The 25,679-nt window shown below is 49.2% G+C and overlaps 2 protein-coding genes across 7 annotated transcripts; both read left to right on the forward strand.

Annotated features, from left to right (window-relative positions):
- The first annotated feature begins 7,974 nt into the window (after positions 1-7,974).
- On the forward strand, positions 7,975-12,478 carry SFTPA1 (surfactant protein A1). 5 transcript variants are annotated; one of them, XM_014733441.2, is made up of 6 exons: positions 8,110-8,264; positions 8,719-8,811; positions 9,105-9,299; positions 9,579-9,698; positions 10,416-10,493; positions 10,987-12,478. In XM_014733441.2, exons 3-6 carry the CDS (start codon positions 9,128-9,130, stop codon positions 11,361-11,363), a joined length of 747 nt encoding a protein of 248 aa, XP_014588927.1. In that variant the 5' UTR covers positions 8,110-8,264; positions 8,719-8,811; positions 9,105-9,127; the 3' UTR covers positions 11,364-12,478.
- Positions 12,479-18,098: 5,620 nt separating this feature from the next.
- Positions 18,099-22,094, forward strand: MBL1 (mannose binding lectin 1). Of its 2 annotated transcripts, none has more exons than XM_001496624.5 (5): positions 18,099-18,431; positions 19,324-19,516; positions 19,934-20,050; positions 20,909-20,983; positions 21,638-22,094. In XM_001496624.5, the coding sequence occupies exons 2-5, from the start codon at positions 19,333-19,335 to the stop codon at positions 22,009-22,011; spliced, it is 750 nt and encodes a 249-aa protein (XP_001496674.1). In that variant the 5' UTR covers positions 18,099-18,431; positions 19,324-19,332; the 3' UTR covers positions 22,012-22,094. The 2 variants fall into 2 exon arrangements, with proteins under 2 accessions (XP_001496674.1, XP_070122141.1); XM_070266040.1 differs by having other exon boundaries at positions 18,106-18,213.
- Positions 22,095-25,679: the final 3,585 nt, after the last annotated feature.

Raw genomic sequence — 25,679 nt, forward strand, 5'->3', positions numbered from 1 at the left:
TCTTTGATCCAAAAGGCTCTGCAGGAGAATTATCCTGAAGATTAATGAGGTGCCAGGACTTTCCTTCTGAGATCTGCCTGGGATGCTGTGGAGGTCGGGCACCCTGGACTCTCCGCTCCGATTCACACACACTCACCCCGCGACACGTGGACAGCTGCCTGTGCCCCCCAAGACCCACACACTCTGCACACTCACAGAAGCCAAGCCCAGAATATATCTGCCGCACCCCCACACAACTCCAGGCTCAGAAAACATCTTATGCCCGCCGCTGGCCCCACCGAAACCCCAGGGCAGGGACCTAAACAGACTAAGTACCTCATGCTCTACCTATGTTTATAGAATGAATGGATATGAGTGAGTGAGCAAAAGCCAAAGTGTGGTGTCTCTGAGGAGGTAAAGCTGTAGCTCTGAGGAGATTTTGGAAGACTTTCTCCAGCAGAGCTGACAGTTCTAGAAGAAACCCCACTGGCTCCTGGCTGGATTGGTGGAGCCGGTGGGAAGGAGAGAGTCATCTTACGAACCGAACCTGAGCTCCATGGGGCTCCGCGCAGGGAGAAATGAGGGCCTGTGTACAGACTGGGAAACTGAGAACCAGAGGCGGGTGAAGAGGCCGTGGACGTGACGCTGAGTGAACAAGCCAGCGCAGAAAGACGAATACCACACCATCTCACTCACACATGGAGCCGAAAGAAGTCAAACTTAGGAAGCAGGGAGTGGGAGGTGGTTGCCAGGGGCTGGGGCGAGGGAGAAATGGGGAGACGTTGGCCAAGGGTGCAAAGTTTCAATTATGTACGACGAATAAGTTCTGGAGCTCCAACGTACAGCAATGTGACTTCAGTTAACAATACGGCATCGTCCACTTGCCATTTGCTAAGAGGGTAGATCTTAAGGGCTCCCATCACAAAAGCAGGTAACTATGTGAGGTGATGGATATGTTTAACCTGATTTTGGTGATTATTTCACAATATAGATGTATATCAAATCCTCAGGTTGTATACTTTAATTAGTTATAATTTTTAATTGTCAGGTGTACTAAATGAAGCTGGAAAAATTACCAGCATCGGGAATGAAATGGAGGATGTCACTACAGACCTTGCAGATGTCAAAACAACGATAAGGGAATACTATAAACAATTCTATACATGAAAATTTGACACTGTAGCGAAATAGACCAATTCTTGAAAAACATATGCTACCACAATTGCCAAATGTGAAATAGCTAATTTGAATAGCCTTATAATGGAAAGAAATTCAATTCTTGATTGTAAAACTCCCAAAAAGAAATTTCCAAGCTTAGATGGTTTCATTGGACAATTCTACCAAACATTGAAAGAAGAATTAGACCAATTGTACACAATCTCTTCCAAAAAATAAAAGAGTAAAGAGCACATTTTGTGAAACTAGTGTTAGTATTATCCTGTTACCGAAAGCATACAAAAATAAGAAACCTACAGACAAATATTCCTTATACACAAAAACCCTTGACAACCTTAGGTTTTATTCCAGGGATGCAAGCCTGCTTCAATATTTAAAAATCAATCAATGTAATCCACCATATTAACAAGCTAAGAAGAAAAATTACATAATAATATCAATAATATGGAAAAATTACTTGAAAAAATTCAACTTTCATTCACTATAAAAACTCTCAGAGAAATAGAAATTGAGGGGAATTTCTTAAACTTGATTTAGAGCATCTAAAAAAACCCTCCACTGGGGCCAGACAGGTGGCGCAGCAGTTAAGTTCGCATGTTCTGGTTCTCAGCAGCCCGGGGTTCGCCGGTCCGGATCCCGGGCTCGGACCTGACACGGCTTGGCGAGCCACGCTGTGGCAGGCGTCCCACCTAGAAAGGAGAGGAGGATGGGCACGGATGTTAGCTCGGGGCCAGTCTTCCTCAGCAAAAAGAGGAGGATTGGCAGCAGTTCAGGGCTAATCTTCCTCAAAAAAAACGAAAACAAAAACAAAAACTCTCCACTTACAAATATATTTAATGGTGAAGGACTGAATGCTTTCCCTGTAACGTCTGTTTCCAGTACTCACATTCAATATGGTGTGGGAAGTTCCAGCCAGTGCCACAATGTAAGAAAAGGAAATAAGAAGCATGCAGATTGGAAAGGAAGAAATAAAACTGCTCCCATTTGCAAAAGACATGATCCTTTATGTAGAAAATGCCAAAGAGTTTACAAAAATTCCTGGAACTAAGTGAGTTTGGCCAGATCAGAGGATAAAAGATAACATTGAAAATCGATTGTATTTCCTTATAATAGCAATGAACACATGAACAACAAATAAAAAATACAATACCACTTACGATCACTTTAAAAATGAAATATTTAGGTGTAACAAAAGCATATACACATGCTGAAAACTACACAGTGATCATGAGAGGAACCAAAGATGATCCAAATAAACGGAGAGACATCCTGTGTTCATGGATTGGAAAAGCCAAATCTGTCATTTGTCCCCAAATTGATATACAGATTTAACACAATTCCCATCAAAATTCCAAGAATTCAACATCCATTTATGTAAAAATTCTCAACAAAGTGGGTATAGAGGAAATGTACCTCAACATAGTAAAGGCCATATAGGACAAGCCCACAGCTGACAGCACACTCAACGAGGAAAAGCCGACGGTTTTTCCTCCGAGATCAGGAAAAAGACAAGGATGCCCCCTCTCACCGCTCTTATTCAAAACAGTATTGGAAGTCCCAGCCAGAGCAATTAGGCAAGAAAAAGGAAGAAAGGGCATCCTTTCTGTAAAACTGTCACTATTTGCAGATGACGTGATATTAAATACAGAAAACCCTAAAGACCTCACCAAAAAACTGTGACAACTAATAGAAAAATTCAGTGAAGCTGCAGGATACAGAATCGATAGACAAAAATCTGTTGCATTTCTATACACCAATAACGAACTATCAGAAAGAGGAATAAAGAATAAAGAAAACAATCCCATTTACAATTGCATCAAAAAGAATAAAATACCCAGGGATAAATTCAACCAAGGAGCTGAAAGGTCTGTACACAGAAAACTATGAGACTTTGATGCAATAATTGAAGGTGACACCATAAACGGAAAGATATCCTGTGTTTATGGATGGGAAGAATTAATATTGCTAAAATGTCCATACTACCCACAGCAATCTACAGATTCAATGCAACCCTTATCCAAATTCCAATGGCGTCTTTCACAGAAATAGGAAAAAAAATCCTAATATTTGTGTGGTACCACAAAAGACCCCAATAGCCAAAGAAACCCTGAGAAAGAAAAACAAAGCTGGACATATCACACTGGCTGATATTAAATTAAACTACAAAGCAACAAAAGCAAAAATTAACAAGTGGTGCTAATAAGCTTCATGCAGAGCAAAAGAAAATCATCAAAATGAGAAGGCAACCTGCTGAATGGGAGAAAATAGTGTCAAATTGTGTATCTGATAAGAGGTTAATATTAAAAATATATAAGGAACTCATACAACTCAATAACAAAAAATCCAACACTTTGATCAAAAACTGAGCAGAGGAAGAACTGACAGACAGTTTTCCAAAGAATGCATGCAAATGGCCAACAGGGACATGAAGCGACACTCAACATCACTAACATCAGTTTGGTGCAAATCAAAGTCACAATGAGAGATCACCTCACACTGTTAGAATGGCTTCATCAAAAAGACAAGAAATGACAAGTGTTGGTGAGGATGTGGAGAAAAGGGAATCTTTGTGCACTGTTGGTGGGAATGTCAATTGGTGCAGCCACTTTGGAAAACCGTATGGAGTTCTCTCAAAAAAATAAAAATAGAACTACGATATGATCCAGCAATTCGGCCTCTGGGTGTACAACCAAAGGAAATGACAGCAGGATCCCAAACAGGTGTCTACGCTCCCATGTTCGTCACAACATTATTCATGATAGCCCAGATATGGAAACAACCTAAGTGTCTGTCTATGGGTGAATAGATGAAGAAGATGTGGTGTATATATATATATACACACACACACACAAAGAAATATCATTCAGCCATAAGAAAAAAGGAAATCCTGCCATTTGCAACAATGTGGTTGGAAGGATTATGCTCAGTGAAATAAGACAGAGAAACAAACAGTGTGTGATCTCACTTATATGCGGAATCTCAAAAACCAGAACTCTAGAAATAGAGTAGAGTGGTGGTTAGCAGAGGCTGGGGAGTGGGGAAAATAGGGAGCTGTTGGTCAAATGGTACAAACTTCCAGTTATAAGATAAATAAGTTCTGGGGACCTAATGCACAGCATGGTGACTCTAGTTAACAACACTGCATTATGTACTTGAAAATTGCTAAGAGAGTAGATCTTAAATGTTTTCACAACAGAAAAGAAATGGTAGTTATGTGAGGTTATGGAGGTGCTAACCAACTGTACTGAGGCAATCAGTTCACAATATATAAGTGTATCAACTCAACACATTTACACTTCAAACTTATGCAATGTTATCTGTCAATTATATTTCAACAAAGGTAAAAAAAAAAAGCCTAAAATATGATGTGCTTGTCTGGAGACTGGAAGACACACAGGATGGTATTGCAAATCCTAAGGGCAGAGAGAAATATGAGAAGGCTGTGTTGGTAAAAATTAAAAGAAAATCAAGTAATGTAAATTTTTAAACAAATTGTCATTTTTAGGCAATAGAAATAGATTTATTTATTAAGTATTGCTTTTTAACAAGATGACATTTATTGGGGAGGCACCAATGTCATGTGTGTGTGTATAATATGCAAACATGTATTCAATGTGTTGATCGCATCGGGGAATAATGGTATTAATTCTCTTTCCCTTCACGTGTTGAGCTGCCTCCTGGCTCCCTGACATTCGACCTTGAACTATATGTAATTAGTAAGTGAACTTGCTTCTCTCTTTGCCTTTAGGTACGAGTAGAATGCAGGGTGACTGGGGATATTATGGTAGAGATTTAAAGTGGATTGGAGGAGACCTGGGTAGCAATCCTGTGCGGGTGACCCAGCCAATTCACGCAACCTCTCCCAGCCTCAGCTGACTTCATTCTCAAGAGAGGATTTACTGTCTGTATACCTCGTAGAGTTGTTGTGATGATCCAAACAGAGAGAGCTCCAGGTAGCCACGTGCAGACTCCTTACTCAGCTGGACCCCGGGGCAGCTGGAGGGGGGGAGGCGAGGAGTTTCCTGAGCAGCTAAGATCGAGGTCTCAAATCTGCAAGAAGTCCGCGGCCGTCCTCAGGGCGAGTGCCTGACCTCCACTTTGCGCCTCTTCTCTCTTTCTGGTTTCAGTCACGTTGAATGAGGACGTGTCTGCTGGGGAGGGTGTCCTGCCGCTGGGAGGAGGACACCGAGTGGAGGGAGATGCCTGCAATGAGGTGGCGCGCTGTGGGCTGCTTGAGCCTCGGCAGTGTGAAGAGGGTGTCCTCACGAGGTCTGGCCTGGAACGAGGTGCCAGAACTAAGAAAGACAAATGATCTTTTGGGGGAGGATTATTTTATTGATGACATCATTAAGAGTCACTGGTGCCGTGTGCTAATAAATTCTCTACAGATAGTGTCATTTAAAAATTCTCTACAGGTCATACACCCCCTTATCACCTGCATCCTGAGTGGACAGACTCACGCATCCTCCTCCTTCTGGCCTGTGTTTGGTGTGCCTCGGGCATGAATGCATATTGATTCATGAGTCAATGAAATAAAGAGAAAGTTTGAGGAGGAATGGGATCTTTACATAGTACCAGAGTACCTCCCGAAAAGAGTCGTTCATTAGAAAGAGAGAAAGAGGTAACTTTGTGGTGGGGAAGTCTGGCCCACACCATCTCAATCAAATGGTCAAAGTGAACGTCGCCATAACTGAGATAAACTGAAATTGTCTGCCACCCACGAGGATATGATGGGAAGAACAAGGCATCGTTTCTATGACATCCCTGCCAGAGTTGCCGAATCTGGATCTGACCACAAAACACTCCATCAGGAAAACCCAAATGGAGAGACAGTCTTCACAATAACTAACCCTGACATCTCCAAAATCATATTATGATCACAAAAGTTAAGGGAGACTTGAGAATTGTTTCAGATTCAAGGAAACTAAAGAGACGTAACAACTAAATGGAACATGTGATTCGAAACTGGATCCTTTTGCCATAATGGACATTATTGGGGCATTTGGCAAATTTTATATAGGGCCTGAAGGTTATTTGGAGTTAATGTATCAATGCTAATTTCTTTCTTTTTCTTTCATCATCATCTCTCTCTCTCCCTCCCTTTCTCTCTCTTCTTCCTTCTCTTTTTTTTTTTTTTTTTTGTGGCAGAAAGGGCAGTTACAACACTCCAGACAAGAGCAAAATCATGATCAAAGAAAGAGAGACATGAAAATCACCACTGAACTCTGTGAACTCGGAGCCTTTCCTGTTAGAGGTTGCAGAGGGAAGAGCAGAGGGGCACAGGATGAAGAAGAGGTTAGACCAGGCAGCTGACTAGATTAGTGGTTTTATTAGAATTTTGTATGACTCGTTTTTTATATATTGGCATTAAGCTGTGCGAGTGACTTAAATGGTTAAGTAAAATACCCCACAATATTATATCACTTTTTGATAAGACTAGTGTCTGAATCAGCGTTAATTTCTTGATTTTGATGACTACATTGTGGCTGTGTAGGAAAACATCTTTGTATGAAATATAAATTAAAGTGGTGGAGCGATGGAGTGCCATGTTGGCAACCTACTCTTGTAGGTTCAGAAGAGAATCTGCGGCTTTTCTGGAAGTTTGATATTGCTCCAAGATAATAATTAAAAGAAGAAAACCACGGCTCAAAGTTGTACAACCTAACCAAGGCAACGTGGATAATAAGTGGCAGAAAAGTCCGTTCCAGTTGAAGCTCAGGAGTGTCTGACTCCTGAATCCACGTCCTCCCCATCAGCCACGTGGCCCTGGACACCCCCGCCGCCTCCCCCAAGATCCTTCAAGTCAATCCAAGGAGACTTCTGTCCTGTTCCTCCGCCTGCAGAACAACCGTCCGTCCCCTAAGCTGAGCTGGGGTGCTTTTGGTGGGACTGCCCCACCAACCCCAGCCCTGGCCTGGCCCTGGCTCCCCTCCCGTGCCGGCCCAACACCCACCCTGGGCAGGCAGCCGGCAGCAGCAGGAAACCTGAAAGCACTCAGTGCTCCAACAGGCTCCACCGGCCCCTGCTCCTGCGAGGGGGCTCCACGACTGAGCTCCCGCTCTCCCTGAAGACCTGAAGATGTTTCAAATCACTTACAAGTGAGCCTGGCAGTCTTTTCTGGTCCTGGTTCCCCATTGTTCCCGTCCCTGCAGCTAGAAGGTCCCTCCTAATCAGGTGGCTTGAGTAGGGGATCTCATCGATTAGGGCGTCACATGACTTGCTGACACTTACAGAAATCACCATTGCAGGTTGTCAGACATCACCCACGGCCAACCACAGAAACTGCTGCTCTCCTGGGGCCCTAGACGCTGCCCTGCCTCCCCACAACTGAGCCTTGTAGGGCAGAGGAAGGAGGAGCACGTAGAGCGTTTACTGTGACTCTGAACCGCGTGCCCACTGACTCAGCCGCAGGCTCCAGGAGCAGGAGCTGGGAGGCCTGCGTGGCTCAGTGGTGAGGCTGGTCCCCTGACAGACAGTTATTCCAGCTCGACCTGGCCACCCTCAGCTTGAGCCATGGCCTCTGCAGGGCCTGGAATCACATGGATCCCTCCAAGAGCTAAAGAGCCTCTGGAGCCAGAATGGCCCCAGGAAGGAGGCACATGGGGACACCCTTGTTTGTCACTGATCTTCCCCTTTGCTCCCCTGGAAAAGAGTCTGGCTCTGGTATGTTGTCTCCTGCTGGAGGGCGTTTGGGGACGGCGATCCTGGGACTGAGCGTGTGTCGTCAGCCAGGACTGGGGCCTTGAGGGTTCCCTTTGCCATGTGCCTCCAATGGATCCTGTAAGAGCTCTCATCCTTCACTCCTTGGCAAGCTGCTGGGGCGAGAGTGGGGGGCCTCAAGCCCAGGGTAAAGTTCCCTCCTTGTGGACCTGGAGTTTCTCTTCAGCAGGCGTCCCAAGTGGCCCTCCAGCCTGAGTGCCCCGTGAGAAAGTGTGCTGTGTAAACAGGATGGCTGTTCCGACCCGGCCCTCCCCGGAGTAGAGGCCCTCGTGACAGGAGACTCAACTGTGTGGAGAGGAAGCCTGGGAGCCCAGGTCCATATAAATGGTGCTGTCCACCTCTCCACTCTGACCTGGAGGCTGAGTGCCACCCAGGCTCTGTTCGTGGGGGTGAGTTTAGCCCCATCCCCTAGGGGTCCCCCGGGACATGGGTTTCAGGCAGTGAGAACCAGCCCAGCAGCCACAGGGTTAACTGAGGGCCACGCTGGGAAGGAGGGGACCTTCCTGTGCACCACGGGGAGTTGCTCCCCGGAGGTGTAACTTGGGTGCAGGAAGCGGGCATTGCAAGTATCCTCGTGCTTTGCTGTGCTCCTTGACCAGGTCCTTTCCCACCAGGGACTAGGCAGGGCCTGCCAGGGGGAGAGAACAGCCTGCCAAGGAGAAGGGGACATCCCAGCAGGGGCGAGGGGAAGAGTGGGTGACCACCTTGGGGTGGCCAAGCCATGGGTCCTGGTCGTCTCTGTTCATCCTCAGGAATATGACCCCTTAGAACCTGAAAGGAGGGTAGCTGGGGGTGTGAGGGACAGACGGGGGTAGTGAGCGGCCACATCTTTCCTCCCAACAGCTTCGGAGGGACAAGTCGGGGTTATCTCAGGGCTTAGAAGTTCCGGCTGAAGTCAAGAGGGGTGAAGTGAGTTCCCCACGGTCACACAGTGAGGTACGAGCAGAGACTCCATCAGAATCAGGTCCTCTGACTCTCCAGAGCTCCTCGCTCTACTTCTCCTCCCTGCCCAGGTCCCACCGCCTCAAGCCAGAGGGATGGCGTCTGAGACCATGTCAGACACCAGATGATGCTGGGGGTTTCCAGGGACAGTCTGGATCTTCCCAGAGCTCCTGTCTGCACCAGCCCTGGCCCTCAGGCTCTGCCATATGCCTGAATCTGGACAAAGAACAGCAAAGGGAGACCGTGGCAAATACTTCCGATGGGCCAACGGCCCTTCCTTTCTGCAGGGGGAGCTGCTGGAGCAGGAGCCATGTTGCTGTGCTCGTTGACCCTCACCCTCATCTTGCTGGCGGTTTCTGGCACCAAGTGTGATGTGAAGGAATTTTGTGCTGCATGCTCTGGCGTCCCTGGCATTCCGGGGTCCCCTGGCCTGCCTGGCAGAGATGGGAGAGATGGTGTCAAAGGAGACCCTGGACCTCCAGGTACTGGATGGGAGACCCCCCTGCCTCAGCTGAGGGTCAGGGACCTGTTTTCAGAAGGTCCGTCTGTCCAGGGCTGGGTCCAAGGGTCAGCTAGATGGCGGGACATGGTGGGAGTTTCCTGGGGCCCTTAGACTGGAGCAGCCCTGGAGGGTCCATCCTCAGAGTGCCCATGGAGGGACAGGTGAGTCAGCCTGGCTGATCACAGGGGTCCCATCACATCAGCTCCAGCCCAGTTGTGGGTGATAGGTACCATATATCCATGTCCTCCTCTCTCTGCAGGCCCCATTGGCCCCCCTGGAGGAATGCCAGGTTCCCCTGGCCATGATGGGCTGATTGGACCCCCTGGTCCCCCTGGAGAGCGTGGAGACAAGGGAGAGCCTGGCGAGAGGGGCCCTCCAGGTGAGCAGGATGGGGCAGGTGGGCAGTGGTGGCACAGGCACACTGCCCACATGGTCAGTTACAGGAGGGCTGATGGGGATCAGACAAAACCACAGAGGCCACCAAAGGGCATATGGCTCAGCCTAAATCAGCGAGTGTGAGGTGGAGGAGAGAAATCTGGGTCTGGGTAGGAGCCACAAGGCGGGGACTCATGGGCGTTGGAAGTGTTCATGCATCACAGCTGCTGGTGGGGATATAGGGCATCGGGTGTGGGAAACGGGACAGCACTGGGGGCATTCTGAAGGGTGTACGGGGTTATGTGGACCAAGGATCCAGGCAGATGGTATGACTGGGAGCCCCACACGCAGAGGGAAACCCCGCAGCTTTGAGTAGTGGTCAAGATCCATCAGGAGAGTGCAGAGGGAAGCACGTTTGCCCTTGGTGGAGGGTGGGAGAGGGGACCCTGCCCAGAAACCACACAAACCCGCAAAAGTGGGTGGACGGAGCCATTAAAGGACATGGCAGGAAGGAAGAGCAGGCAGGGGGCTCAGAGTACACAGGGCTGCACAAAGGACAAGCATGTTGCTGTATGAAAACACACCCCCATGTCGTGGACCCTTATAGCTTGGGGCCTGGGCAGTGGGTGTGGACAGGCTTGCAGGGGGCATAATGCCTACTTGGCAGCACGAGGGGTCTTTGTTGGCTTGCCCCTCATCTTGGGTGGGGATCTCTCTTCAGGGCCTCCAGCTTATCCAGATGAGGAGCTCCAAACTACACTCCATGACATCAGACATCAAATCCTGCAGTTAATGGGTGGTAAGGGGGCCCCTGGGGCCTTCGAGGGTGGGGGTTCTGCCATAAGTTCCCCTCATCCTCAACACCAGACACCAGAACCTAGAAACTCGACAAACAGTTGTGGACACACAGGTCTTGGGGAAAAGAATGTTGCTTTCAATTCCTGAGGTTCTTGAATGGCCTGGAGGGGACAGAAGTAGACATGGGGAAGCAAGGTCTCTGCCTATGATGCTTTCTGTTGAGTCTCTGGAAACTGCACAGTTTCTGGCACATGATAAACAGTCAATAAGTAATGCTTAAATGGATGAATGAATGAATGAATGAATGAATAGAATGATGAGAGCTTAGAGGGGAATTTAGAAAGACTAGGATTGGAAGAGGGAGACAGAGGAAGACAGAGACAGAGGCAGAGATGAAGAGTTTGACGACAGCATAAAGGTAGAGAGCCCAAGTGAGGGACGGGGACTCAGAGACAAGGAGGCCAGTGGCTTGACTCCGGTTCCTCTGCTCTCAGCCCTCAGTTTGCAGGGGTCCGTGCTGGCAGTTGGAGAGAAGGTCTTCTCCACCAATGGGCAGGTGGTCGATTTTGATGCCATTAGAGAGTCATGTGCCAGAGCTGGTGGCCGCATTGCCGTCCCGAAGAGTCTGGAGGAGAATGCGGCCATCGCAAGCCTCGTGACAAAGCACAACACTTACGCCTACCTGGGCCTGGAAGAGGGCCCCACCGCCGGAGACTTCTACTACCTGGATGGGGCCCCTGTGAATTACACCAACTGGTACCCAGGGGAGCCCAGGGGTCGTGGCAAAGAGAAGTGTGTGGAGATGTACACAGATGGGCAGTGGAATGACAGGAGCTGCCTGCAGTACAGACTGGCCATCTGTGAGTTTTGAGCAGATGCAGAGGCCACGGGATAGACAGGGCCCTGCCTTGCCTTTCAGCCTCCCTCCTGAGGATCCACCTGCTCTGTGAGATGCTGTAACTCCTTTACAACAAAATGTATTTGTGTCTCTTAGAGTTGGAGGTATTCTTAGCCCTTCCACACCCTGATGGGCCCTGACTCCTCCCCCATGATCACTAATCAGCCTGCCATTCCCCCTGGAGCCCCTTCTCGCACTGCATGCTAGGCAGCCACTCTAGCTTTGCCCTTTGGTGAGAGATGGAGACTTCCTTCTTACTCTGCTTGTCCAGTTCCTTCATTTATAGACAACGACAGTGAGGTCCTGGGATGGAAGGACCCTCCAAAATCACAGAGAAGGTGTCTGCTTCCGGGCCCCCTCTACTCTTTCTCTGCAGCCCACCACATGCTCAGCCTCGTCAAGATGTAGCAATTCTGGTCAAGCATAATAATAGAGACAGGCGGACTTCTAGGAAATTCCAAATGTGTGGACCTAAGGACACATTTGGGATTCTCTGGCAGTCTGGGGCCTCTGGGAGCACAGCTGGTCAGTCTTTCCATGAGGTCAGAGTGCCAGGTGGTGCCCCAGCACCGGGGAGGCCAACCCCGCCATAGTGGTTGTCATGTATTATCCAATTCCTTGAGTCTTGGGGTGCCAACTCAATGCCCTGGGCTAAAAGCAGCCAGCCTACGTCTCTAGGGAAGACCTCACCCCCACCCCAGACATAACACAAGAAACCTCCTGCTGTTGGGCATATCCCCACACCACGTCAGAGCTCAGTGAGGTGTCCACACCACTTACCATACCACTGACTATTTACTGAGCACAAACTATGTGCCAAGCACCTTGACAAGCACTTCCAATATATCTTACAAAATGTTATTTAATCTTTACACAATGTCGTGGGACCAACATTATTTCCCCATTTTTTATATCAGGTGACTGAAACTTAGAGATGTTAAGTGTTTTGTTTTATTACATGGAGCAAGTGGCAGAGGCTGGATTCAAATCCATCTACCTGGACCTGAAGCTCATGCTCATAACTGCCCCACCCTCTCGCTGAACAGAGATGATTTAAGCATAATAAATCATGAATATGTTAACATAAATTTCCATTGCTTTGGTTCAAGAGAGATCACATTTCTTTATGCTTATGAATCAAATTAACTCTGGCTCTGAGCTCCCACTTACCTGAAAAATGGGAAATTCAATCCCAGACTAGGCTTTCTTTGTTGGGTGGGAGGGGCAAACTTCTCTCCATCCTCAGGTTGTATGGGCAGATGGGGAACTACACAAAACATCTGGAAGAACATATGGGCATCAATGTTGATGGCTGGCATTAAGATAACTGCTGATCTAAGTCCATATGGTCCATTTGTGGGTGGTGATGTCATGCCTTCCTTTCCCCACTCAGCCACCTGGATGTTTTCCATGGCCCTCAGCTGATGGTATTCAGGGCTGTGTCCTAGACCTTTGTAAGCCACATCAGTCTTAGGTCTGCGTGGAGTGAGACCATGCCTCCACACCCCAGAGCTGAGTGGGAATCAGACCATGTCCCTACTTTCTTCAGAAGACAAACAAATGCACATCCCGTGTCCAGAAGAGCCCCTACTTTTCCCACCTTCACGTCTTAGAACATTCTCCTCATTGCATATACCTCTTTTCCTGGGCAAGAAGAGTTTCTAGATCAAAACCAACAAAACCAGATGGGAATGAGCAGAAATATTTCTCATTGTCACGTGAATGTTAATTTTTAATCTGGTCACCCTGCCACATGTGCTTAGGGCCTAGCTCATGAATTATTGAGTCTTCCCCCAAATTCAAAAAAGCAAGAAGGAAAAGCATATTTTCCAATTTTATAGATGAATAGTCTAAACCTCTGAAAACTGACGTCTTCTCATTTTTTGTTAGGTTTATTTTTACTTACGTTATGGTATTATTTGCTATTTTTACAATATTATTTTTATCACATTTGAAATCAATTATTCCTAGTTCATAAGAAAACTATTGATTTATTTTTTGTTGATCCTATATCTAACCATCTTTTGGGATTCTCATTTTCCCCCTAATATTTCTAATATAATTGATTCTCTTCTATTTTATAAATATATGATTGTATTTGCAAATGGCTGAAATTTTGCCTGTTCCTTATATTTATATTTATAGTATGTAATTCTTACCATTTTATAAGAGCTAGGAGTCCTATATGTTGTTGGAGATAGTAATATTGCCCCTTTTAGGGTTTGATGGACACCTTTTATCAAGGGAAAGAAGTTCTTTCTTTTTCTTCGTTTACTGAGATTCATTTTAATCATGAATGTGTATCAAACTTTATCAGATGGTTTTTGGGGGGCATTTCCTTTGGTCTGTTAACATCAAAGGGATGTCAAGTGTGGGTTGGGTCATTTCCCATTCCTGGGTACTGACATCTAGAGCCCACAGGTGAGACTGAGAGGCTCTAAGTACCTCATCTCTTAAGGTTGAAGAAATGCCCCAGGGACCCCACCATGGGACCTCCAAGGAGGGGGCTGCGTGACATGAATGGCTTAGTAATTCCCATCCCCTTGGTCAGTATAAGGAAGACTAAAGAAGAGAAAGGACCTGACCCATGTTGGGTGGCATCTGTACTCTTATAGTGAAAATTATCTCTCCTTCTCATCTCCCTGTGTCATGGTGGAGGGGACTGTCCTATCCTCCTAATCTTTGCAAGTAGGAATGCCCTAATTACTTCGCCTTCTCTGGTTCAGTCACCTATGGCAGGAATGGAGATTCTCTCGTGTTCAAAAATTGCTGCAGCACTGAACCAGCAGAGGTCCTGATCATGCTGAGGGATGGGGAGGTGGAGGAAGGCGAAAATAGAACTGTGAACAGGGGTGTTCCGGGGCAATGTGGATTTCTACCACTTGGATCGATTTTCCCAGGGGCTGTGTGAATGCTAATGTCACAGAAGCTAGCTGGGGTTTAAACCTACTCATGATCAGGTTGCTCCTTGGAACACAAGGATTTGAAGAACAAGAGACCATGAGTTGAACTGTCCACTGATGTGACATTGAGGGTAGGGAGCATGCAGCTGGACACTCTTACTGAGTTCCTTGTCTGAAAACCAGCTCCTGGGAGGAGCTGTCATTTGTAAATGGTCATCCAAAGGCACCCAACAACCAGTTTGGATGAGCTGAGAAGCAGCAGAGTCCCCGTTGACACGTGGTTCCTCCCATGAGCAGGTATTGCTCACCCTTGGCGGCATCATTCTCTTTACTCCCTCCCCACACACACTAAGAAATAAGAGATCAGCCTCTGCCCACGCTTCACTTCAAGAAGCCACCACACTATGGCCAGGGTGGTGATGACCCAGAGATGAAACTGAGATCTTACGACAAAACTGGAGGACAGTAATGATTTGTTTGGACCGTGTGTTAAACCTAGAAAGTTTGCACTGCAGGTGATTGGGAAGGTTCTGTATGAAGAATTCTGAGACCATGCATTAGTTTCAAGAACAAGGTGAGCTTCAAATTTCAGGATTGTACATCTCTGCACTGAGACTCAAACTTGTTACATATTAAATTAATGAGTCGCGTGAATTCATTGCTTGATGTTGAACCATCCTTGCATTCCTGGGATGTACTTCACTTGGTCTAATGGCTGATACTCTCATTAAACTGACTACGTGCCAGGCGCTATACTTGTGTTAATGCACGTAATCCTCATTACCCCTATTACGTAGATGGTATTATTATCCCCAACTTACAAATAAGAATATTGAGGCACATAGAGGTCAAAGTGATTTGCCAAAGGTCGTGCAGCCAGCTCATGGTAGAATTGGGCCATGAATACAGGAAGTCAGATTCCAGAGACTGTGCTGTTAACCACTAGCACATGGCTGGACTTTAATAGCCAGTTTTACTCCAGCCTTCTAGCTGGGTTCATGTCTGCTCCACATGACTTAACTATTCTGATGTTAGCAGCTACCAGGGACACATTCTTCCCATGATTGGAAAAAACAGGAAGAGACCGGGTTAAACCTGCAAGCACGTTTAAAGCTGCTGCTCCCTTCCTGCTCACAGTCACACGGCCAAACCTCAAAGGGGTGGGGCTTCACTCCACAAATTCTAGCGGGAGGCTCTGCAAAGTTCCATGGCAAAGGCCGTGGATATGTACTTTTTTGATAAGACGAAGTGAAAAGTCAGGAAGCATAATCTAAACTACTATGGTTATATTTGCCAAATTTATTATTTTTTTTTGCAAAGAACCAGTTTTTTATATTATTATTAGCTCTCCAATTATTTCCTTATTCTAGCTCACTAATTTCATTATTTAATTTTTAGTTATTGTTCATTATTTATGCTGTCTTTTTAAAAATATCCATTTAGGGTCTGGTCCCGTGACGGAGTGGTTAGCTCTTGAGCTCTGCTTTGGTGGCCCAGGGTTTCACCGGTTCGGATCCTGGGCATGGACATGGCACCGCTCATCAGGCCATGCTGAGGTGGCGTCCCACATGCCACAACTAGAAGGACCTGCAGCTAGAATATACAACTACCTACCAGGAGGTTTTGGGGAGAAGAAGAAGAAAAAAAAGAAGAAGAAGATTGGCAACAAGTGTTAGCTCAGATGCCAATTTTAAGAAAAATAAGTCCATTTATCTGTTGTGTAGACTTGACAGCCCCTGGAAGACTATTTTTGAGGCTTGCTGTGTCAGTCAGCTTTCACTCTGCTTATTTCCTACTGTGTCTGGTAGTTTTTATAGGGTGAACTCAAATTTACCTGGTCTCCACCTGAGGAAGCCCTGAGGAGCCTGGGCTAAGGGTGGGGTCCCCCACTGCCTTTACATCCCCGTGATGCACAAGGTTGTGATGAGCCGGGACATTTGAAAAATAATTTTTCATCTTGGTGTAAATAGCAAAATTTGATAATAATAATCATAGCAAGATCATAATAATAATAGCCTCCATTCAAGCCCGAGGTCTATGGGAGGACAGGCATGAATACACGTCCTCAAAGGAGGATGTTTTCCCCACCAGAGTCAAGGCTTTCTTATTGTCCCTTTGCTCATGGTGCACATTTCTCACTCGTCCTGCCTTATCCTCGGCCCTCCTCCCCAAGCCACCTTCCCCTAAGACTGTAGCACGTGTAGGTTCCTGGTTTTATGTAAATCTCTCAGTTTCAAATCTGCACCTTTCTGGGAGGTCTGCCCATTTGCTGTGTGGGTTGAAATGTTCCTTGCCCTCTGAGCCTATGGGCCCTTCAAAGTTGTGTCAATGCCGTCAGTAAACACAGCTCTGAGAGGGGTCTTCTTTGCAATGGCCCCTCTTGGTGCCCGGCAGGCTCCTCTATAGCAGGAACCTGGGAGGGCTGCTGAACAGGGCATGGTGACTTGAGTACACAAGGCTGATGACCCTTGAGAAGCCAAAACGCCAATCGCCAGGCAGAGCCAAAGGGAAGTGGCCTGGCCCCGCTCCCCACCAGGATAAAGCAGGCCTCTTGAGTTGTTTGGTGAGGCTAAATGTTCCACAGAGTGAGTGCGAGTTTGAAATCAAAGGTCACGTCAGGGACTTGAAAAGGGCCACTCGATCAGGCTCTGGAGATAAGAGCTGGACACTCCTGGGAACCCAGGTGTGGAGCAGCCGTGGGTTGGTCTGGTGTCCTCCCCTGCTTGTGGCCTCTCTTCTCTCCTCCCTCTCTCGTTGCATCCTTCCTGCATGCCCAGCCCTGCACTGCACCTCTGGAGATGAGGGGAATCCAACATGACTCCTGTCCTAGGAAAGCAAAAACACGGGGAAAGTGGGCATGGTCGGCAGCTCTAGATGGCGAGAGGTGGAGAGGGCTGCTCCGAGGGCGTGACGCTGGAGGACTCATTCATTCTGTAAATGTTTATTGACCATTGACTGTTTCCAAGCACTCTTCTAGGTGAAGCACGACAACCGGGAACAAGAGCCCTGTTCTGATGAAGTTCCTGTTCTACCGGAGTGGGGCGGTCAAAAAGTATGCAACCAAACAGATAAGAGAACTTTCCACAGAGATAAATTATAGGCAGAGAACTGAAACAGAGGATTGCAATTTCGTGATAGAGCAGCTACTTAAAATTAACCTGGGTTAGGGAAAGCCCTTCCTCCAGAGATAATACTTAAGCTAAAGTCTGAATGACAATTACACAAACAATTATGCAAGGACAGAGGGAAGTTTTCTGGGCAGGAACAGCTCGTGCAAATGTTCACACTCAGCTTGGAATTTAAGTTATCTACAAATTCCTCTTCCCCTTATGCCTAGTCCTGTGTCATTCCCAAAGAAGACACTGGATAAATGTTCCGCATGAGAGATGAGTGACAAGGTGACTCAGTGTTGTAGGCCTTTAATCTCTTCTCCACCCACCCCTACCCCCAAATAAACTAAACACTGAGGAGGGGTGAGCTAGTCAGAGCGACTGATACAGAGGGATGTGCCCCTGCGTGTGTGTGTGTGAGTGTGCATGACTGTGTGTTTGTTGGTAGAATGTCCACGTGTGTCTCTTACAGAAGTAAATATCTGGAGGGAACTATCCTGAGAATCCGTGATCCTAGAGGATCAGAGGTGGCCGAGCTGTAAAGACGCATGTGTGGGAGGGGGCAGGAGAAGGGAAGTTCAAGCAGAAAGCTGCCAGCGCTGTGTTGGAGACCTCGCCAGCAGCCCCGGAGAACTGCCCAGAATAGAGCAGTTCTAAGGATGGTTGTTCATTAACCTGGGGTTGAAGGCCAGTCCAGCACTGTCCCTGGTCAGCAGGCTAATTGGGCCTGACTTTGCTGAGGCATCTGCCAGAGGCCTGGGCTGGAGGACCAGCTTACCTGCCACAGCCTCTGAGCCTGGGGAGGCCCTAGTAAGTCATTTCTGGAGGACAGAGGTGGGGGCCTGGGCCAAGAGTCTGGCCACTTGACTTGATCCTGGTGAGATCCAGGCAGGGGCCTTGGTAGTGTTCTCAGGCCCACTCCGGGCCTCTCTTCCTCTGACCTGGGGCATTTGTGTCTTTCCTGGATCCACTTGACCATCTGCAGACTGAAGGGTGGTCTTTTCAGCAAACGGAAGAACGGAAGTGAGGTGTGTATGCTGGCAGCTTGCTTTAGCCCTGTCACAAAACAGAGACTTTACGCAAGATGATTGACAGGCTTTTGGGGAAACAGCTGTGGTTCTGCGGGTAGTTGGGGCCCAGAGTTTAAAACAGGAGATTTTTATGTGAAATGAGAGAATGGATCTTGTAAACCGGGTCCTGCTCTGAAATGGGTCTTGTGGGGCCTCACGTCACCTGCTATGGTTAGAATCTAGCTCTGGGGGGCTGGCCCCGTGACTGAGTGGTTAAGTTCGCACGCTCCGCTGCAGGCGGCCCAGTGTTTCATTGGTTCGAATCCTGGGCGCGGACATGGCACTGCTCATCAAGCCATGCTGAGGCGGCATCCCACATGCCACAACTAGAAGGACCCACAACGAAGAACATACAACTATGTCCCGGGGGGCTTTGGGGAGACAAAGGAAAAAAAAAAAAGAATGTAGCTCTGGGACCCACAGGATGGGGAAGAGGGGGGAAACTGAGGCTCCCTTGGCCCTCAAGGAGGGGAGGTGAGAAAGAGGAGCCAAAGATCATCCAGGCATGAACCCTCTTTGCCTTTGTGCCAGGCCACCAGGAACAAAGCTGGTTTGTCGTTTCCAGACCCTGTGGGCTCTCATGCGCCCACTAAACCCATAGCACGGGGCACTGGGGGCCCAGGGAAAATGGCCCTGTTACGTTCCTCTCGCCCCTTCCTTTGTGCTAGCACTGATGTGACTCTAACACTTTTCCCTGGTCTGTCCCCTGGCAGCCTGGGGGTAACTCAGAGCCAAGGGCTGTGACAGTCCCCTCTGTGTGGCTGCTCTGCACAGGCCCGGCACGCTGGAGGCCGTAGCGAACACTGGCTAAACAAGATGAGATCACTCTCTTGACTTTCTCCACTCTAAGGTCAGGACCATGTTCCCGTTTTCAGCACTTCCTGTCCTTCTTCTGTGGGTGGTGACAGCGTCCGGCTCAGGAAAAACAGCCTGTGAGGATGCCCAGAAGACCTGTTCCGTGATCACCTGTGGCATCCCGGTCACCAACGGCACCCCGGGCAGAGACGGGCGAGATGGAGCCAAGGGAGAAAAGGGAGAGCCAGGTACGAGACGGGCCGCTCTGCCTTCTCAAGACCCCACCCAGGGGGAGACTCTTCCCTGGGAAGGTCCAGCACAGAGGCGTGAGGGGTCACCTTCGCTGCGGAGGACAACAACTCACTCAGAACCGCTCCTGTGAAAGGTCGTTCTCCCCAGAAGAAAGATGCCTCTCGGCTCCTCCAGATCCCGCATGTCCACCCAGGGACTGGAAATGTGTGCTTGTCTGTGGAGAGGGGTGTCCTGCCTGCTCAGGGAGCCGGCCCTCGGCGCAGGCTGCCCCGGGGATGCAGGGACAGCTTCCCTCTTTGGCCATCACACATTCACTGATGGTTTCCTGAGCTCAGTGTGAATTGAGTAGTGGGCTTTTGGAGAAAGAGAATGAGTGACAGCTACGGGGTCACCTTTCCTTTGTCTTCCAACAGGACAAGGGCCCAGAGGCCTGCAGGGCCCTCCAGGGAAGCTGGGACCTCCGGGAAATACAGGGGTTCCTGGGCCGCCAGGAGCAAAGGGCCAGAAAGGGGATCGTGGAGACAGTTCAGGTAAGGAGCTTAGCTGGCATCGTGGTGCTGGGAACCTGAGGGCCAGGTGACATGTGCACCTTCTCCTGCTGCCTCCCTGGCAGGGGCTCAGCTCTGCTGCCTGACCCGGCACCCGCCTTCCTCCTCCGCGTTCCCGGGACCAGAGGGTTCCCACTAGCGCCTGAGCACAGACTTCCAACCCCGCCGGGCGCCCCCAGCAGGCCCTGCAGGAGACGGGCCTGGCTCTCCAGCCGACGGGGTCCACAGGCTGCAGAGGAGGAAACGGGTCCTCTGAGTGTTGGGTTCACGTCTATTGTCACCAGAGTGGCCTGAAAATGCTCTGCTTCACGGGATCCCTAGACGATGGGAAACATCACAGCAACTGGGTTCAGAGTAAAATAAAGTAATTTCAGTAACAACGAAAGAAAAACGATCACCTCTTGTTAATATTTATCTACTAGCCCATCAAAATTATAAAAGCATGAAAAAGCTTGCCTAAAATAAGAAACGAAAGAGAATGATTAAGAAAAATTTTCACAAAAGGAGAATAATGAGTTGGGCCTTTTATAATAAATAATTATAAAATTGCAATATTTAAGCAGTGTGTGAAAAAAAAATCCAGAGGTGTAATTTACAAGTTATTATTATTAGCATTAGTTCCAGAGTTATAGTTTACGAGAGTTACTTAAAGTGGATCTGGGAAGGTGGGAGTACAGTTTTTTTCCCTGTTGCTTCTTTTTGTTTTCTTATTTTTCTGTAATAAGCATACTTTTTAGTAAGATGTATATATATATATATTTCTGTTTTTTGCAAAATACTCTGCTCTCCAACTTTAGGTCTTCTCAATAAATACGTACCCTTCCCCCTATTGCTTTGCAGTTGCTGAGTCTAAGCTGGCGAACTTAGAGCAAGAACTAAGGACCCTGAAATCAGAACTGGACCACATCAAAAAGTGTAAGCTTTTTTCCTGCCCCTGGTGTGTTCTTGGCTCTCCTTTTTCTTCATAGTGCTGTAGGTTTGGGGGAGGGTAGAAGAGAACCAGCATTTTTGAACACATTATACACCAGGGCCTGAGCTAGGCAGGCATTTTCTCATTACATGGTTTCATTCAGTCCTCCCACCAACCGTATTTGGGGGGATTATACCCATTTTATTTACAGGTGAGAAAAAATAGATCCAGGAGCGCAGGTGATTCATTCAACGTCACACAGCTAGGAAGCAGCACAGGAGGGTTGCACGGAGTCTGCCAGCTCCAGAATCTCTGCGCCTTTCTCAGCAGCCAATGTTCTCAGATGGCTGTCCACGCCTCTCCCTCATCCAGGAGCCCAAGCCGGGCAGTGGGGCCCAAGCGCGTTTCCCTATGTCCACCTGCACTGGGACAGTTTTTAACAGACATTTGTCTCAAGGCTGGGATTCCAGGAGAGTCCAGGCTTTCGGCCAGGCACTTGCTCTGCAGTGGAGGAGCACTTCCTCGCTGGGATCTGATCCGAGGAGGTGGAGCATGGGCCCTTTTCCAGAGTCCTGAGCTCCCAGAGAAGGGCTTCTTCACCTGCTGTCCTGGGCTGGGCTCCAAGCCACGCCAACCTCACCCACCCTTTGTGATTTCAGTGCAATTCTTCTCCTTGGGCAAAAAGTCTGGGACGAAGCTCTATGTGACCAACGGTGAAAAGATGCCTTTTTCCAAAGTGAAGGCTCTGTGTGCCGAGCTCCGGGCCTTCGTGGCCACCCCTAAGAATGCCGAGGAGAACAAAGCCATCCAGAATGTGGCCAATGGCGTTGCCTTCCTGGGCATCACAGACGAGAGTACTGAAGGGAAGTTTGAGTATGTGACAGGAGGGAGGCTGGCCTACAGCAACTGGAAGAGCAACGAGCCCAACAACCACAGCTGGGGGGAGGACTGTGTGGTCCTCCTGCAGGATGGCTTGTGGAATGACATCGCCTGCTCTTCCTCCTTCACAGCGGTCTGTGAATTCCCAGCCTGAAGAGGCGGGTTCCTCAGCCCCCTCCCCGGGGCCCTGCAGCGCTCTCTGCTGCTCTGAAAGAGAATCCAATGCCAGTATTCCCACACCTGGTGTTGGCTCGTTCCTTCACGGGGATGGGAGGAAAACGAAGGGAATGTGTTTGCTTGTGGGGTGAGAAGTGGAGAGAGGCTGACAGTGGGGCGTGAGGGTTTCTGGTCCAGTCGTGGCAAAGGACGCCGTCTGTCCTGCCTAAGAGCACAGCGTTGGGTCAGAGTCAGCCATGGAAAGGGCGCAGTTACACCCTCTGCTCTTACCTCGAGGACACTGCTGCCCCCTGGAGGACCAGTGCAGGGCCACATCCGCGTCAGCGTGGGCAGTAGATCTCAGCCTCTGATTGATCCAATTCCTTTTTCTCCAAGAGTTGCCACTACTTGATGCCAAACTCTCCTGCCTTAAGTTCTTTCCCATGGCCAGAACCATGTCACAGCCCAGGGCTAGTCACTAGGGTGATCTTGAGGACAAAAGGCATCCTTTTACTCCTGAATACTTTCAGGAGACTAGTTTGATATGGTGGCACATACTGGCCTCATGGGAGGGAGCAATCGGCAGGCAGGCCGGGTCCCTCTCCGCAGGGCATCATCAGCCTCAGTGCCCCCGTGTTCAGCATCCCCTTCCTTCTGTGACATCCTCGTCCAATTATAGGTCAATGGCTCATTATTAATAGAGACAAGAGGCAAAACTCCCCAAAGGTGAGTTTCATACCCTGTGGGTCAAATTACGCGGTGTCATCTAGTCAGCAAATAAATCCTCCCCTGAATCGGATTCTGATGAACCGGATTATGATGCTCCGTTGGCCACAATCCTGCTCTGGCCGTGGAGGTTTTTCAGCAATAACAAGGCAGGGGGGGCCGAGACTATATAGAATCCCCTCAGCAAACTGGGGGAGGAGAGTGAATTCCAGCTCCAATAATGCCATTCACAGAATGAGATTGGGAAATATTTCGTGAGTGGGCCAAGGGCCACTTTAACTTAAATATTTCTTTGTTAAAATTAGCCTTCCATTTTATTTTCCTTTGTATTTGAACTACCAGAGACAGCACCTCACACCCAGTAAGTGCTTGCTGAGTATTTGTTGACAGGGTCCACTGAAGAATTACGGATGGATGAGCGGGTTGGACACCGAGAGTGCACACAGGGCAGAGCTCTCCCAGGGGGGCTCCCTCTGCAGGGCTGCCAGGCAGGGACAGAGTTGGGCCGGGACATGCTGAGGCTCTGGGCTATCGGGGTGAGGGTGACAGGACCTGTGCCCCTGGCCTCTAGCACACCTAGACTGTCACATCACTGAATTCCCAATCCCGCATGGCTTTTCTTTAGGCACCGCCCTTGGGGACAACGAGAAGAGTATTTTTGTGATATGGAGCAGAACAATTCACTATTTTCAACTCAAACCCAGACTGCCTACCAAAGGAAGGCGAAGCTTCTTAAAACTCAGAGGCTCATAGGAAACCACAGGCCATGTGGCAAATAGAAAAAGGAAAGACTGGAAACTTTTTAGAAGGAAAGAAGGTACACATAGGATGACCCAGAACAAGAGAACGACCATATCAAGCACAAAAGTTACATCTAAATTTTCTCATAGCCAGGACGAAAATGAGAAATCAGAGACGTTAACTATCATATAATTTTTTCTATTTTATGTAACGGGTAGGGATCGTGGTCCGCCCTGAGATGAGCGTCTCCTTTGTTTATACTGTGCGTGAAGGACAGTCTCTTTAGCTGTACAACTGTAGAAGACGCAGTTGTGTCCTTCACATGGATTGCTTCCCAGTAGCTAATGATGGCCCCCCATTCAGGGAAATGCGATAGGAATCTCCAGGACGAGCTCACATTCTCCCATCCCCGTCAGGCTTCTTCTTCCCCTGACCCAGCACCGATGGTCTTTTCGGGCTCCTTTCTCTCAGTGTATTCCCTTGCCCCCGTTCTTGCCCAGATCTAGAAATGGAGACAACCACCTCACTGTGTTCACTTCTCAGTTCTTATCAGCAGGCAGCGGGGCCCCTTGCGAGCCAGCTCAAGAGAAGGAGGAGCTGATCTAAGAAACAGGGTTCTCACGAGAGTCCGAAGGTAGAAACTGCGGTCCATCGGGCTTCCCAGGACCTGGAACACGAGGGGAATGATGGACTCAAGGAGACTCTGCAGGCGGTCTCTCCCGCTCCCTGGATGACCGAGGGCATCTCTTGCACAGGGGCCCTACTGAAGCCAGGTGCCGCAAGAGCAGACCTCAGGGGCCTCGGGCAGCACCTTCTCCTGGGACCTCGGGAGTGGGGATGACGGAGCAACCTCCTGAGCCCTGCAGTTGGTTCTGGTGGAGCAGGAGGCCCCACCGTATCCTTCCCCAGGCTGGCTTTTGGACTGGAGACGGGGCAGACACACACGACCTGCAGCGCCTTCCTTTGATGCCTTTTGCACAGAGTAAGAACCGGAAGGTCGTGCCTCAGAGCATTCCTGGGAGGGGAGTGGGGCTCAGGCCTCTGTGGAGCCTGGGCCTGACCCTGGGGTCATGCTGGGGACGCACAGGGCCTGGGTCTCCGTGAGCGGAGCTATGGCTGAGGGAGGGACAACAGCCTCTCCGGTGGGCAGTTTAGGATATGGGAGCAGGAGGCTGCCCTTTGAGGACAGTTCCCTGACCTGCACACCGAGCGGCATGGTGGAACCTGGGCCTCAGTCTGCCCACCTGTAAACTGGTCTGCGAAGGCTTTCCCTTCAAAACCTGGATGAATGGACAGCCACTCGCTGGCCCAGACCTCAAGGCCTATTCCAGGAGCAAAGCTGTGGGGTCTGAGAACTGTTTCCAGTTTTTGTCACCTGTCAATTTTGTCCAAAGTAACCGTGGACTGAGCACCTACACCTATTTCTCACGTCCACAGAAAGGCCGTCCGAGCAGGTGAGAATGGCCAATACGCCTTGCTCTGGGCACGGCAGCTCTGACTTCAGATGACATCTGTGAGTCAACAGTCTCCTGTGGAAGTGTAGACACGGCCAGCCCAACTGTGATTTGCTTCCCGGGCCAGCATGAAAGCAACTGCCCACTCCCATGGCATTCAAGGCCCGGCTCTGGCCGCGTGCGGATCCTGCGTCTGCAGGGCCTTGTTCCTGCAGGACCATCTCTCTCTGGAGTCCGCCAGCTCTGCTGTGCTCACTTTTAGCCATGCCCAAACCAGAGGGCGGGGCCTTGGGGTGCCCCTGAAGGCCTAGCATTCACCTACCTCGAATCCCCCTCCTTCCCAGGACCAGCTGCCTCGCTTCTCTGTGGCTGTCCAGGATCGACCAGCTCCGGGGGCACAGTCAGACCCCGGCCTCGCCCCTTGGTGTGGGCGTCAGGGCCGACAGCCTCTGCCCTGGTTGTTTGTTCGTTATTGTGTAACTGATCTGTGCTTCCGAACCTGCCAGAAATCGGGGATTTTTTTTTCTCATTAACCAGGAAGAGATCAAATGTCGTCCTGGGGCCTGGGCACGAGGCGTCGGGACGTGGCCTTTGTAAGGTGGTGTTGTCTCAGTGTCCCGAGTGGCTGATGGAGCGCTGGGAGGAGAGGAGGGCCTCTGGCAGGTTCTGTCTGGGAAGAGGGCTCCCCACTCTGGTGGGAACGTGTGTGGGGAGGAGACAGTGTCTCCAGCTAGGGGCCAGTGGT

Source organism: Equus caballus, chromosome 1 (assembly GCF_041296265.1).
Source record: "Equus caballus isolate H_3958 breed thoroughbred chromosome 1, TB-T2T, whole genome shotgun sequence".
In the NCBI taxonomy this organism is placed as follows: Eukaryota; Metazoa; Chordata; class Mammalia; order Perissodactyla; family Equidae; genus Equus; species Equus caballus.